The sequence below is a fragment of the Oreochromis aureus genome, linkage group 14, assembly GCF_013358895.1.
Source record: "Oreochromis aureus strain Israel breed Guangdong linkage group 14, ZZ_aureus, whole genome shotgun sequence".
Classification (NCBI taxonomy): Eukaryota; Metazoa; Chordata; class Actinopteri; order Cichliformes; family Cichlidae; genus Oreochromis; species Oreochromis aureus.
This window is the reverse complement of record NC_052955.1, coordinates 24,392,895-24,407,807: the sequence shown is the minus strand read 5'-3', so window position 1 is coordinate 24,407,807 and position 14,913 is coordinate 24,392,895. Positions and strand designations below refer to the sequence as shown.

General features: G+C 40.6%; 1 protein-coding gene across 1 annotated transcript; it reads left to right on the top strand.

Annotated features, from left to right (window-relative positions):
* The first annotated feature begins 3,247 nt into the window (after positions 1-3,247).
* On the top strand, positions 3,248-11,689 carry siae (sialic acid acetylesterase). Its single transcript, XM_031758457.2, has 10 exons — positions 3,248-3,415; positions 3,788-3,949; positions 4,218-4,372; positions 4,551-4,689; positions 4,948-5,116; positions 5,257-5,339; positions 5,418-5,551; positions 5,733-5,887; positions 8,432-8,618; positions 9,610-11,689. The coding sequence occupies exons 1-10, from the start codon at positions 3,361-3,363 to the stop codon at positions 9,871-9,873; spliced, it is 1,503 nt and encodes a 500-aa protein (XP_031614317.1). The 5' UTR covers positions 3,248-3,360; the 3' UTR covers positions 9,874-11,689.
* Positions 11,690-14,913: the final 3,224 nt, after the last annotated feature.

Genomic DNA, 14,913 nt, shown 5'->3' with positions numbered 1-14,913 from the left:
CCGACTACACTTCTCCAGTCCGAACGACATCCCGATGTCATTGCTGTATAGCCTGGTAGTGTGTATCAGTGAATCGATGTCTCGTTCACTCTTGGCATACAGCTTGATGTCATCCATGTACAGGAGGTGGCTGAAAACTGCTCCATTCCGTAGTCGGTATCCGTAGCCAGTCTTGTTAATGATCTCACTGAGGGGGTTCAGGCCTATGCAGAACAGCAGTGGGCACAGAGCATCTCCTTGGTAGATCCCGCACTTGATGGTGACTTGTGCTATGGGCTTGGAGTTGGCCTCTAGTGTTGTACGCCACATCCCCATTGAGTTCCTGATGAAGGCTCTCAGGGTCCTGTCGATCTTGTACAATTCTAGGCATTCCAGTATCCAGCTGTGGGGCATTGAGTCATAGGCCTTCTTGTAATCAATCCAGGCAGTGCACAGGTTGGTCAGTCTGGTCTTGCAGTCTCGGCTGACTGTTCTGTCTACCAGTAGCTGGTGTTTTGCGCCTCTGGTATTCTTGCCAATCTCTTTCTGTGCCCCGCTCATGTATTGACCCATGTGCCTGTTCATCTTAGCCGATATGATGCCTGACAGGAGCTTCCATGTAGTACTGAGGCAGGTAATTGGTCGGTAGTTGGATGGAACCGGTCCCTTCTTGGGGTCCTTGGGGATCAGGACCGTCCGACCTTTGGTTAGCCATTCCGGGTGTCTCTCGTTAACTAGCAGCTGGTTCATTTGTGCTGCTAGACGCTCGTGGAGTGCAGTCAGCTTCTTCAGCCAGTAGGCGTGAACCATGTCGGGCCCTGGTGCCGTCCAACTCTTCATACTGGAGACCCTTTCTTGGATATCTGCCACTGTGACGGTCACTGGACCCTGTTCAGGGAGGTCGCTGTGGTCTGCCCTCAGATCCACTAGCCACTGAGCATTGCCGTTATGGGTTGCGTCCTTCTCCCATATATCCCATATATACAGGGAGTGCAGAATTATTAGGCAAATGAGTATTTTGTCCACATCATCCTCTTCATGCATGTTGTCTTACTCCAAGCTGTATAGGCTCGAAAGCCTACTACCAATTAAGCATATTAGGTGATGTGCATCTCTGTAATGAGAAGGGGTGTGGTCTAATGACATCAACACCCTATATCAGGTGTGCATAATTATTAGGCAACTTCCTTTCCTTTGGCAAAATGGGTCAAAAGAAGGACTTGACAAGCTCAGAAAAGTCAAAAATAGTGAGATATCTTGCAGAGGGATGCAGCAGTCTTAAAATTGCAAAGCTTCTGAAGCATGATCATCGAACAATCAAGCGTTTCATTCAAAATAGTCAACAGGGTCGCAAGAAGCGTGTGGAAAAACCAAGGCGCAAAATAACTGCCCATGAACTGAGAAAAGTCAAGCGTGCAGCTGCCAAGATGCCACTTGCCACCAGTTTGGCCATATTTCAGAGCTGCAACATCACTGGAGTGCCCAAAAGCACAAGGTGTGCAATACTCAGAGACATGGCCAAGGTAAGAAAGGCTGAAAGAGCGACCACCACTGAACAAGACACACAAGCTGAAACGTCAAGACTGGGCCAAGAAATATCTCAAGACTGATTTTTCTAAGGTTTTATGGACTGATGAAATGAGAGTGAGTCTTGATGGGCCAGATGGATGGGCCCGTGGCTGGATTGGTAAAGGGCAGAGAGCTCCAGTCCGACTCAGACGCCAGCAAGGTGGAGGTGGAGTACTGGTTTGGGCTGGTATCATCAAAGATGAGCTTGTGGGGCCTTTTCGGGTTGAGGATGGAGTCAAGCTCAACTCCCAGTCCTATTGCCAGTTTCTGGAAGACACCTTCTTCAAGCAGTGGTACAGGAAGAAGTCTGCATCCTTCAAGAAAAACATGATTTTCATGCAGGACAATGCTCCATCACACGCGCGTCCAAGTACTCCACAGCGTGGCTGGCAAGAAAGGGGGTAAAAGAAGAAAACTAATGACATGGCCTCCTTGTTCACCTGATCTGAACCCCATTGAGAACCTGTGGTCCATCATCAAATGTGAGATTTACAAGGAGGAAAACAGTACACCTCTCTGAACAGTGTCTGGGAGGCTGTGGTTGCTGCTGCACATAATGTTGATGGTGAACAGATCAAAACACTGACAGAATCCATGGATGGCAGGCTTTTGAGTGTCCTTGCAAAGAAAGGTGGCTATATTGGTCGCTGATTTGTTTTTGTTCATTGAGAACATGGTTGTTGTTCAATAATAAAATTATTCCTCAAAATACAACTTCCTAATAATTCTGCACTCCCTGTATGTATATATATATATATATATATATATATATATATATATATATATATTGAGAGAGAGAGAGAGAGAGAGAGAGAGAGAGAGAGAGATTATGTATAACATTAATTGCATTACCTTACATACGTACACATTTTGGTGTTCAGATATTATTCTTTGCTTGTTTCATTGTTGTTGTCAGTTTCTGTTTTGGTGTTTCTGGTAACTGATTTATTCCAAGGCAAAATGTATTACTTTTACTGTTTACTGAATTGATAACTCATCTGGGATTCAAACCAAAGCAAAATGGTGACATTGTCAGGTCAAATGTGTGATATTTGAATTTGATATTGAATTTCACAGCGGCTTCTACTGTTGCAGTAACAATGTGGCAGTAGCCCCACACTATGCTTTCATATTAAAATATCAAAGTTTTGTGAGTGATTTTGTGAACAGGGGTATTTTTGGTCTAGCATGACGAAAATTTCCCTGTCAAGAGGAAATTATTTAAATGCATAATGTAAATGTTTATACTAAAGTTTGCAGCAACTAATTTACTGCAGATTGCACTAAATCTAATGCTTAGATTATGCCCATTGTAGTTGTCATAGTTACTCCTAGTAGTGTTTTATTTATTTTAAATAAGAGGAGACATTAATCCTCTTCCGTACCAAAGGGACACAAGTGTGTTTGAAAGAGTTCTACTAGATGGAAAATCTTTCAGAGTCATATATCTGGTATTATCTTTTATCCGAGAGTATCCGATAAAAAAAAAAAAAAAAACAACCTCGACAAGAAATTAAATAATGTAAATTATTTATCATCATAATTATTTATCAAGTTTTGACAAAATGTTTCGTGGAATAAAGCTTGTTTAGGAATTTCTAAAAACGCGGATGATTTTTCTGGCTTTTATTTTGAAGGATCACGAGATTTGCGCGTCAGCCGCTGGATGACGTCACGACATCGATTCACAAATCCCGATTCCCGAAACGCATGTGATGTTTGTATGTGTTACGTGGACTGTCTCGGCGAACGCCAACAAGCGCGTGACTTTTCCCCACACAGGTTTCTATTAAGGCGGCTCGTGCTGGGATCATGGCTGCTACACTTTGTGTTGTTTTTGCACTTTTAGCTTCTGTTCACACTTGTGGTAAGTGCATTCTCTTCACCCTGCATATTGTGGCAGTTTTCGTGTTACCAGCAAGCCTTGACCTACTTCATGTAAATCTAACCGGACCCAAAACACAGCAGGTCTCTTAGGTCGTTAAAGGCATCTGCCTACTCAGGACAAAATTAGCATGTGTATATGCATTCTGCATCTTTTGGGGGGCATTTTTATGTTGTGTTTTTTATTCCTCTGCACAAGTTTTATGATTTCTTGAATCTTTAAATAACCAGGAAGTGAAATTGCTGAGACGAACACTATCTTTTGCAAGTGTCCTGGGCTGATATAGGCAGCATTAATCTTGCTTGTTTGTTTTTTTCAGTGTAATAAAACAATAAAACTTGTTGGTGTGTGTAGATGGGAAGTTGCGCTTTGCCTCCTACTATGGAGACCACATGGTGCTGCAGAAGTCTCCAGAGAGAGCTGTGCTGTGGGGATATGGCCCCGAGGGTGCACAGGTTACCGTCTCCTTGTCAGGTTTATTTAAACAGCAAGCCTCACCGGTCACTGTTACAAACGGTAAGTACAGCACGTTGTTGTCAAAGACGGGATTGATCCTGATGTCTGTACTGAATTCAAACAAAGTGAACTTGACAGCAGCAGATATAGCTGGGGGTACCTCACTTTTGTTTTGGGGCTTGTGTTCTGTAACTGTGGTCACTGACCTAGTAAAAGTAACAACATGTTGTGCCTCAGATTCAGTCTCTGAATTTATCTTGATCATGTTTCATAGATGCTACAATGTTACACACATAGCTAAAAGTTTTGTTTGTTTTTTTTCTTAAAGGCATTTGGCAAGTGACCCTTGACCCCGTTGCTGCTGGTGGTCCATATAATGTGACAGTAAAAGTTCAAAACGATTCAGCTACTCTTACAGATGTGCTGTTTGGAGACATTTGGATGTGTGGAGGGCAGAGCAACATGTGGTTTAACATGACTCAGGTAAGGTTGTCTGTCTGTGCTGACATCCTGGTGTCAGCTGGGACATGCCAAAACCCTCTGCATCTTTGCCCAATTACAAAAGAGCCATCAAACATATAAGGCAAAAAGCAGTTTCTTCTTAAAATGTATTTAGTCATTTGTTAAAGCATACCTATTTTGTTTACTCACTCTTCACCAGATTTTCAATGCAACAGAGGAGCTGTCTGTTGTCGCTAAGTATCCTTATGTGAGGCCTTTTATGGTAGCCTTGAAGACAAGTGAGATTGAGTTAATGGATCTGATAGAAGTAGAGATTCCCTGGTCTGTGCCCACCGCCAGTAAGATAAGATTTTATTTTTGTATTTAGTATTTATAGAGCTATTAGAAAATGTGTTTATATTTAAAAATTTTGTTTTGGATTATTGAACATTCATATAATATTTTGCATCTGTCCCTAAATTCAAGCTATGGTTTTATTGTGGTTTCAACATATGGCAGTATAATACTATCTCAGGTCAAATAAATATCAACCATAATGCATATACCGCTCTTAGCTTGCGTTATACTGGTTGATTAATGAACAGCTGTGTTTCCAGGTGTGGTGGAAGAGTTTTCTGCTGTGTGCTGGCTCTTTGGACGTTACATGTATGAGACCTTGAAGTACCCCATAGGACTGGTGGAGTCCTGTTGGGGTGGCACACCGGTCGAAGTGTGGTCATCTTCAAGAGCCCTGAAACAGTGTCAAGAAGTTCCAGTTGTAGACGGGTAAGGACATAAAGACACATTCTCCAGCTAGCCAGCAGTCTGACTGAAGTTCAGACTGCAGTTGTTTCTGTGTTTAATACCCATCAAACATGGTCTGTACTAACTGCACTGTGCATGTTTTCTCCATGTCGTGATCTCAGACCTAAAGAAAATTCTATTTTGTGGAATTCAATGATCCACCCATTGCTCAATATGACCATCAAAGGAGCCCTCTGGTACCAAGGTAAGACTTCTTATATCACAGGTAGGTTCGGAGTATTCAGTGACACACATAAACTTCTGGGGTTTATCACATTTTCAGGTGAGGCCAATGCAGAGTATAACCAGGACAAGTACAACTGTTCCTTCCCGGCTATGATTGATGACTGGAGGATGGCATTTCATCAGGGCTCAGGGGGGCAAACAGCTCCCGACTTCCCCTTTGGGTTCGTCCAGGTTAGGCATTGGTTTAACACTAACAAAGAGTAAACTTGAAACATTTTTGGTGTAGGTGCACCATTACTGTAGCATCCAACAACACGAGGGCTTCTCTTTTCAGTATAAGTGTAACATAGGCCGATTGATAACGTTGTTTATTTTGTTGCAATGGTGATGAGTGATTCCTCTGCATGTGCAGCTGTCCACTTACAGAAAGAGCTCCAAAGATGATGGCTTTCCAAACATCCGCTGGCACCAAACAGCGGACTTTGGTTTTGTTCCCAACCTCAGGATGAAGAAAACCTTCATGGCTGTGGCTTTGGATTTACCAGATGCAACTTCGCCGTATGGCATGTAAGAACAAGTGAAAGCATAGAATTTTTGTTATATCTAGTGTATACAGTGGGGGAAATAATTACTGGATCTCATGCAGAATTATTTAGTTTGTTCACTTACAAAGAAATTAGCTGTCTCCAATTTTTTTGGTAGCTTCATTTTTGTGTAGAGAGACAGAATATCAACCAAAAATCCAGAAAAGGCAGTTTACATAAAAGTTAGACATTTATTTGCATATTCTCAAGCTAAACATTGGTACTCTGTGGAAAAACCCTTGTTTCCAAACACACAAATTTATTTAAATTCAGTCTTATTTACATCACAAAAGCAGTTGCCTCAAAGCACTTTGTATTGTAAGGTAAAGACAATAATATATAGAAAACCCCACCAATCAGATGATCCGCTATGGCAAAGCTCTTGGTGACAGTGGAAAGCAAAAACTCCCGTTTAAATGGAAGAAACCACCAGCAGAACCAGGCTTAGGAAGGGACAGCTCTCTGCCACAGTCATTGGGGGCAAGGGGAGGTGGACAGGAAAAAAGAGACACTGTGGAAGAGAGTCAGATATTAATAAGAATTGGACATATAATCAAATCAATCCTTATACAAAAGTTGGAAGAGCTTGGTCTGCATAGCCGGCAATAAGTCACACTGGTCCCCGGTGGGTGTTGGACTCCGCCAGGGCTACCTTTTGTCACCGATTCTGTTCATAATTTTTATATAATTTCTAGGCCAAGGGGCGGAAGGCTTCTGCTTGGGCAGTTTCAGAATCTCGTCTCTGCTTTTTATGAATGATGTGGTTCTGCTGGCTTTATGAGGTAGTGACCTCCAGCTCGCACTGGAACGGTTTGTAGCCAAGTATGAAGCGGCGGGAATGAGAATCAGCGCCTCCAAGTCTGGGGCCATGGTCCTCAGCTGAAAAAGGGTGGAGTGCTCACTCTGGGTTAGGGAACAGTTCCTGCCCCAACTGGAGGAGTTTGAGTATCTCAGGGTCTTGTTCACGAGTGAGGGGAAAGGGGAGTGAGAGATCGACAGACGGTGCTGCAGCTACAGTAATGCAGATACTCTACTGATTTGTCGTGTTGAAGAGAGAGCTGAGTGTAAAAGTGCACTCGATTTACCAGTCGATCTACATCCCCACCCTCACCTGTGGTCACAAACTTTGGTTAGTGACCGAAAGAACAAGAATGTGGATACAAGCAGCGGAAATGAGCTTTCTCCACTTCTTCATTATTTAACAGACATGTGATGCAGTTCTCTATCCAGTTGAGTATTATTTGCAACCTAACCCAACAATGTAAACTGTATGTTCATACATAACCATCAACATTTCAGAGGCCGCCTTTAATAGGCAAATTTTTCTCACAGGTATGTTGGTCACATTGTACTGTCTTAAGATGGACAGACTGTACAACTCTTTTTAGCTAATACTTTTAGCATTCTACCCAACATTCAAGAGCCACAAGGAGCTCTCCTCTCGTCACATGCCAATTGGGTTTTTGTGTCTTGGCCAAGGACTCTTCTACATGTGGACAAGAGAAGCTGGGGATTAAACCTCAAAACTCTAAATAGCCATTGGACTACCCACTCTACAAGCTGAGGCACCCCTGTCACATTTGGGGATGAAAATAGATGAGGTAAAAAAAAAAAAAAAAAAAAGGAACAAACCCCTGTGATGTCACTGATTGTTTGTGGATGGTGAAAATACCAAACTCAAGGCTAGTTGTAAATGTTGCAGTTTTTGGAGCCAAAAGTGGCAATTTATGGAAAAGAGGATGGAGTTGGTAAGTGGTACTTGACCCTTACCTGATTTGAGGAACATGCCAATTTTACCTCTTGTCCATAGGGTAGGTGTCTAACCTGGTAGTATCAATTCTAGATTAGGTACTGGAATTAACATGCAGGCTATTTTTCACTTACAGTGGCAGAATTAGTACTGCATTGGTGGGAAAGAGATGAGTGATGCTTAAAACTCCATTTAAGAAATGCACCTCTTTTTTTTTTTTTTTTTTTTATGTCATGAGATTATTAAAAGAACAATCCAGTGCAGATTACTGAATTTATCTAATGTCATCATAATCACTTATGAGGGAAAGAATTGTGTATTTGATAATGATGTTGATTATCTAACTCTAAACAGATGGGTACAAATATTGGATTCTAATTTATATGACAATCGGATTGTTTATAAAAATACTGCTGCAAGAGTTTTTCATTGGGAGAAATCAGCTCATGTTCTACTTCTACTGAAGTAGCTTCTACTCTTGCATTTAAGTTTCTTCTGAATAAAGACTTTCTGCTTTTGTTCTGATATAGTGCCAAAACACAGCCTGCGCCTGGCATAACTTTAACATCAACAGACTTCTTTATGTACCAGAACCAAAAAGATCAACAGGGAAACTGATTTCTGGAGGCTTTTCTTCAATAAAAAGTACACGCATGTTGTGACCTGCTTTTGCAGTTTGACTTTATATCCCCTCCTGTTTTCTTACCAGCTGGCACATCTCTTAAAAAAAAAAAAAAAAAAAAAAAATGGTTGAATGACGTGTTTTTTCTGTTTCAGGATCCATCCCCGAGACAAGCAGGATGTAGCCTATAGACTGACACTGGGTGCTAGGGCTGTGGCTTATGAGGAAGAGAACGTGCCCTTTCTCGGACCTTTCCCCAAAGAAATTGCTTCCACTCAGGAGTATGTCAACATTACCTATGACCAGGCAGTCTCTGTTACATCATCCAAAGACGTCTTTGAGGTAAGACGTCTCCTGGGCCTACCCCAGGATATCCACCTGGTGGAATATATCCATAACACCTCGCCCAGGCAGCGTTCTAATCAGATGCCCCAACCACCTCAACAGGCTCAATTTGATGTGGAGGAGTGGTGGCACTGCTTTGAGTGCTTCCTGAATGACTGAACTATCTCTAAAACTAAGCCGAGCTGCACTTCAAAGAAAGCTTATTTTTGCCATTTGTATCTGTGATCTTATTCTTTTAGTCACTACCTGGAGCTTGTCACCATAAGTGAATGTAGGAATGTAGCTCTTGGTTCACCACAACAGATTGGTACAGCTTCTGCATTCATGTGTGTACCAATTGGTTTGTCATTTTCCAGCTCCCCTCTCCCTTCAATTGTTAGCCAAACCCCAGGATACTTAGACTGCTCGACTTGGAGCAGCAACTCATCCTAACTCAATTACAACAAAGCACCCGATCTAGGTGAGAACACCATCCCTTTTTTGCTGAGAACCGTGGTCTCAGACTTGGAGGTGCTCATTCTTTCTGACTCACACTCAGCTGTGCACCGTTCCAGTCACATTTAGAGGCTACCACCCTATGAAGATTCCACCTTTTGAGGCCAACAAATTCAAAACCAACTAACTGGGTGAAGTCCAGAGCCACCGAACTGAATAGCTCAAGCAGTGGGCCAGATACCCCATACTCCTGAACCCTCTCAAACAGGATCCTCTGAGGGACGCTTTCTCCAAATCCACAAAGCACATGTAGACTCGTTGGACCTCATGGTGCCCTGCATTCCAGCACTGTCCCTACTGGTGTGCAGGTTGTGCGTGCATATCAATGAGAAACATTGTAGAATAGTCTGCACATCCTTCTTCTTGTAGTTGTGTGCTGTCTAAGTTATCCTCCTATAATTATGCAATTAAAGAATATTTAGCTGTAGTCAATACTTGGTGTGATGACTTCTAAGTCAAACTCACTCATTGTTCTCTTGTCTTTTTAATCAAGGTCTGTTGCTCGGATATTTGGGCTCCATGTGGGCCTAAGTCCCTTTGGCTTCAAACTCCTATAGTGGAGTGGGATCTGACCACCATCCAGGTGTCAGCTGCTGTGTGTCAGTCGTCTAAAGTTGCTGCTGTTCGATACGCTTGGAGAGACTGGCCCTGTGAGTTTAAAGCCTGTCCCGTCTACAGCGCCAGTCGAATTTTACCAGCTCCTCCTTTTATCATCAATCACTCTTCATGGAAAGGAGGCGTTTGGAAAAGCTACTAACCCTGAAACTGTGACAAGACATTTGTCTCTACGGTCAGTTGGGATAACTGGACACTGTGTTGATTGGCGACCTCTCCAGGGTTTGTAATAGGCTCAGAGCAGCTTGTTTGTTCATTTTGTAATTCCATTTGGTGAAAACACTTTGTCTTCATGAAATGTAATGAATGAAATAATAAAAATCTCCATAGCATTTCTTTATTACTTTGAATATGACCTTTTACTTTAAAAATAGTTGTATTTCATTGATCAGACAAATATAGAACTAATTAAACAGAATTGATCCTTTGTACTGTATTGTGAAACCTACAATGTATCAGCAACAGAATGGTTTGAAACTAAATTTTGCTTTCAGTGTCAAACTAAGGAAACATCAAGTAATAATCAGTGATCACTCTCTTCATTTCCAAATGATCTAAAGAGCCGTATATTTGACAGCCTTGTTATTAGATGCCATTTCCCAGGTGCTCAAACAAGATTGTTCTTCAATTTGACAATTGCGTTACTTAACAGTGGAGCTGGAATGTGATATGCAGGCCTGTGAAACTTGAAATGAAAACAAAATAGGAGTACTACAGTATATGTCTCACTGTTTGGATTAAGAAAAAAGCCGAACTGTGAGACCTACAGCTGCTGGTGAAGTTTTACATTGTGGTAATTTGGCTAATTTCAGTTTTATGTACTGACACAGATCTTTAAAGCAGTTTCCGATGGTTGGATATTAATGCTGGCCTCTGTCTAGCATCACATAGGATGTGAACATTTCACAGTTCTCCCATTACTTTATGCCCCAACCAACAGCTTTCCCGTTCTCCTGCCTATAACCATCAGCTATCTTTGGTTATTACTGACATTCAGTTTTAAATAACATGCCAACAGAACGCAGTGTGTTCATTTGTCTTTGCTGAAACCAAACGGGTAAACTCCTTTGGTAAATAAGCACCTGGCTGGTAAGCTGTTGGATAATTAATGTTGCATCTGCTTTCATTTTTCATGCTGTTGTTTTAGTCTATAGATGTTAATTACTGTGGCATTCATAAGGATTCACCTCACAGCAACACACCGTTCTGTGTATCTGAGGAGGATGTTTGCGAAACCTTATCTAGCAGCTTGTTTGGTTTCGTGATCACTCGCTGTAGTGGTGTAATAACTGATGGTATCTGATTGTGGTGTGGCAGACATGTTGGAGTGATTGGGTTTCTAAAAAAATAAAAAGAGCTTTATAGTTTTGTTTTTCTTTCCTAGAGCTCTGGTGTTAATATTCGACCAGGCTTCCATGTTTACCTTTGCTGGAAGATGAGTCACTCAAAATAAAATTGCACAAACAATGTAAATTTTGGGGATGTTTTTTTGTTAGTTTGACAGGTATTTTTCTTCTGAAATAAATTTTTCACTGATTCCAGTTCAGCTGATTTTTTGTTTGTTTGTTTGTTTGTTTTGTTTTTTTGTGAAGAATCATGTTGTCATTGCTGTGTCTGTATAATTTTTCTTTGTTTTTGAAGTTCTTAACTAATATTCTGTGCCTTTCTTGCAGAGCAGCAATCACTGTGATGATTTTTAGGTGATTCAGTCAAACTTTCCTGACTACTGTAGTTTTTTTGTTTATTTTTGTTACAAGCATGAAATGAAAATGAAAATGTATTAATAGTTATAAAATCAGACATAAACATTGCACTCTTTTTGGTATCATTTATGCTTTCCCACTGAATCCTTATGTCATGTTTGTGAGTTTTACATTAATGAATAAAGCATCGTTTCCTGTTTCAGAGCGGCTGATTAGGCCGTGATATACATGAATCAGGAAGGATGGAAAAAGTAATTTCATCCTGGTCCATTCTGTCATCATCACTGAATAAAATACAATTTTAATTTAAAGTGTATAATTTTATAATAATTCAGCTGCAACCTGACAGGGACAAATGTAGAAGACAGAAACAGATCAGAGTTTTCTGATGGACCTGCGATATCACTCAGACAAAGACGGATCTTCCCCCAGATTATGACCATTTCATTGTCTGAATAATTATTCCCTAAAAATTTAGTTTATTGATGGAAAGTAGTGACCTCATTTTCTTGTGTTTTGTTTGGCTCTTTAACATTACTGAAAAAGAATGCATCATGAGATTTAGAGAAAAATTCTGCTGTTCCCAAGTTAACCATTTATAATATGATCTAATATCAGCCTTCACTAACAAATAATGGCATACTTAGGCAGAGATGTTTTACTGAGTTACAGTTTATAGTTCCAGATTTAACTAAAAAACTACAGGACAAGTTTTTTACGTCTTTAATGAAGAATTAGAAAAGCTGTTCAGTCAGAAAAATCAATAATATGTTAATTAATTAGGTAATAACCATTTGTTTTCTATGATACATTAAAGTACACATTGATGTGGCACTAAATCCTTATTTGAAAGTGCAATAGATGTAGGGAGGAATGAGTTTATAGGAGTTAGTTTTGGAGCTGCTTCCTCTAAACCAGGGGTCTCGAACTCGCGGTCTGGGGGCAACTTGTAGCCCACGTCACCCCTACTTGCAGCCTGTATATTGACGTGAGGAAATATAATGCGATTTGGCCCTTGAAGTTACTTTTTCTGTTAGGGAGGATTTGTTGTTGAGTGCAATGTTAAAATAAGTTCTTTAAAAAACAGTTTTCACTAGCAGTCAAAAACTAATATGCACACTTATGTCTGCATTTTTATTTTGTCAAATACGAACAAAATGATAGCAGAAGTGCTGCCACGTGCCCGGCCAGAAAGTGTGCTCATTTAAGTTTGAGACCCCTGGTGTATACCTTCCTCTATTTCCCTGAGGATAGTAGCTCATACTCTGGGAAAATATATGGGATGGATCATTGACAATATTATAAATGTGATGAATCACATTTATTTCATATTTTGACTGGAGAGACTGATACTCTTTCCTATGATTTACGAAAGATGTTAGATTTTGTTTTTACTGCAAGTGAGTCAAGCCGGACTGCCATCCCATATAGCAAACCTTTCAGTGCTGCATTGAAAATGAAGTCTGTTTGTTAATTTTTAACATAAAAATCAACATGAACTTCCCATTTAAAACATGTATCTATATAGATGCCCAAATACCTATATGAGCTAAGCTGCTCTGTTGTGCAGCCTTAAACACCACTGGGTCATGTATGCATATACCTTTAGGGTCAAATATAATTTCTTTCATTTCATTCACTGTGGAGACCACATGGTGATGTAGAAGTCTCCAGCGATTGCTGTGCTGTGAGGATATGGCCCTGAGGCTGCACAGGTTACCGTCTCCTTGTCAGGATTAATGAAACAAATGAAGCAAATCTCACCATTCACTGTGAGAAACGGCAAGTACAGCACGTTGTTGTCAAAAGGGGATTTATCCTGACATCTGTACTGATTGGAAACAGAAGTCAAACTAAGTGAACCTGACAGCAGCAGGTATGGTGGGTACCTCACTTTTGATTTAGAACTTCTATTATGTAACGGCTGTGAGGACATTTAGGCAGTGATTGTAAAGTTTTGAATCAATCACTTGCATTTGGGTAAAAATTTGTATCAAATTGATTTTGTAATTTTACTTGATCGCAGTTCGTGTATTGGTTTGTCTGTCTGCATTAACCCTAAAACAGACTGACCAGTCCAGGGTGTACCCCGTCTCTGGACCTATAGTAGCTGGGATAGGCTCCAAGCCCTCCTTCCACAATGTCTTCACAGACATTGAACACTTACATTTTTGCCAGTTGCAGCTTGCGATTTCTTAGTAATGTAGTTTGTAGCTGCTAAATATATGAAAACTAAAAATTTCATGATGCTGTGGTGGGGCCAAAAGACAAGTTAACCTTTCAGAGGTCCCTTCACCATGTTTTCTTTGACCTACCTCTTTTTCTCCTCACTTGTGGGCTCCATGTCAGGGCTTGTCTGGTGATGTTGTTGCCTGGTTTCCTCAGTGTATGTCTAATGCATCTTCTTCCTTTATAGGTACTTGCTTTGCTTTTTCCCCACAGGTCGTGACTACAGATCTTTGCCCAAAAGATCTTCAAAATTTTGCTTAGGCAGCTGTTGATGAAGTTCTGCATCTTATTGATGGCAGCTTTTGTCATCTTTCAATATTCTGCACCATAGAGCAACACTGATTTCACACTGGGGCTGTAGATTCTGGTCTTCAAGTATTCCTGACCTTACAGCATTTAACAGCACAAAAGAGTGAGAAAATTTAGATGTGCATCACGAGTAAGTCGACTAATAAGACACCTCATAATCATCATCTCATACATTTTAATATTTAAAGGTACAAAGTCTAAAATGTGGACATGCTTATTAAGGAAAATACAACTGGAAGAGGGATGAGCACTTTTCCATTTTGCAGTGTATGCAAAATGGGAGCACACTGAGTTTATGCATTAGAGACTAACATCCTGGCTTTACAGATGATAGCAAACACAATTTTGCACACTATTGCACATTCAATAAGCATGCATCTTATCTTATACTGGCCAGGTAAAATAATAACTGAAATCACTAAAATACAACACCATGATCTAGATTTGTCTGCATGTGAAACCAACTCTACACTTGAAAAGTATGGGGAAGAAGGTGTGCGCTATTTACTACAAGTACTACACACAGTTTGACTTGATTACTTTTAAATCAAGTCAACTTTTCAAGCATCCAGTGGGTCATTAAAGCATTTCTCATGGTTGTGGCCTGATATGCTGCCAGGACATGTCTCTGGCACGACTTAAACATCTAAAGACATTTTTTCTCTAACAAAAAGCTAAAAGCTAAACAGGGATTTTCCATTTTCCTCTGAACTCTGCTTTTGGTTTACTGTCTTGATCTTTTGATGTGTTCTTGTGATCTTAGCACGTCACTCTTTCAAAAACATAAAAAATCTTTTTTTAAAGTCCTGCACTGTATTATTCTTTTTCACGATCCATCCCCGAGATGAGCAGGATGTAGCCTATAGACTGACTCTGTGTCCCAAATTTGAGGTTTATGATGCACATCCTCGGACCTTTCCCCAAAGAAACTGCTACCACTT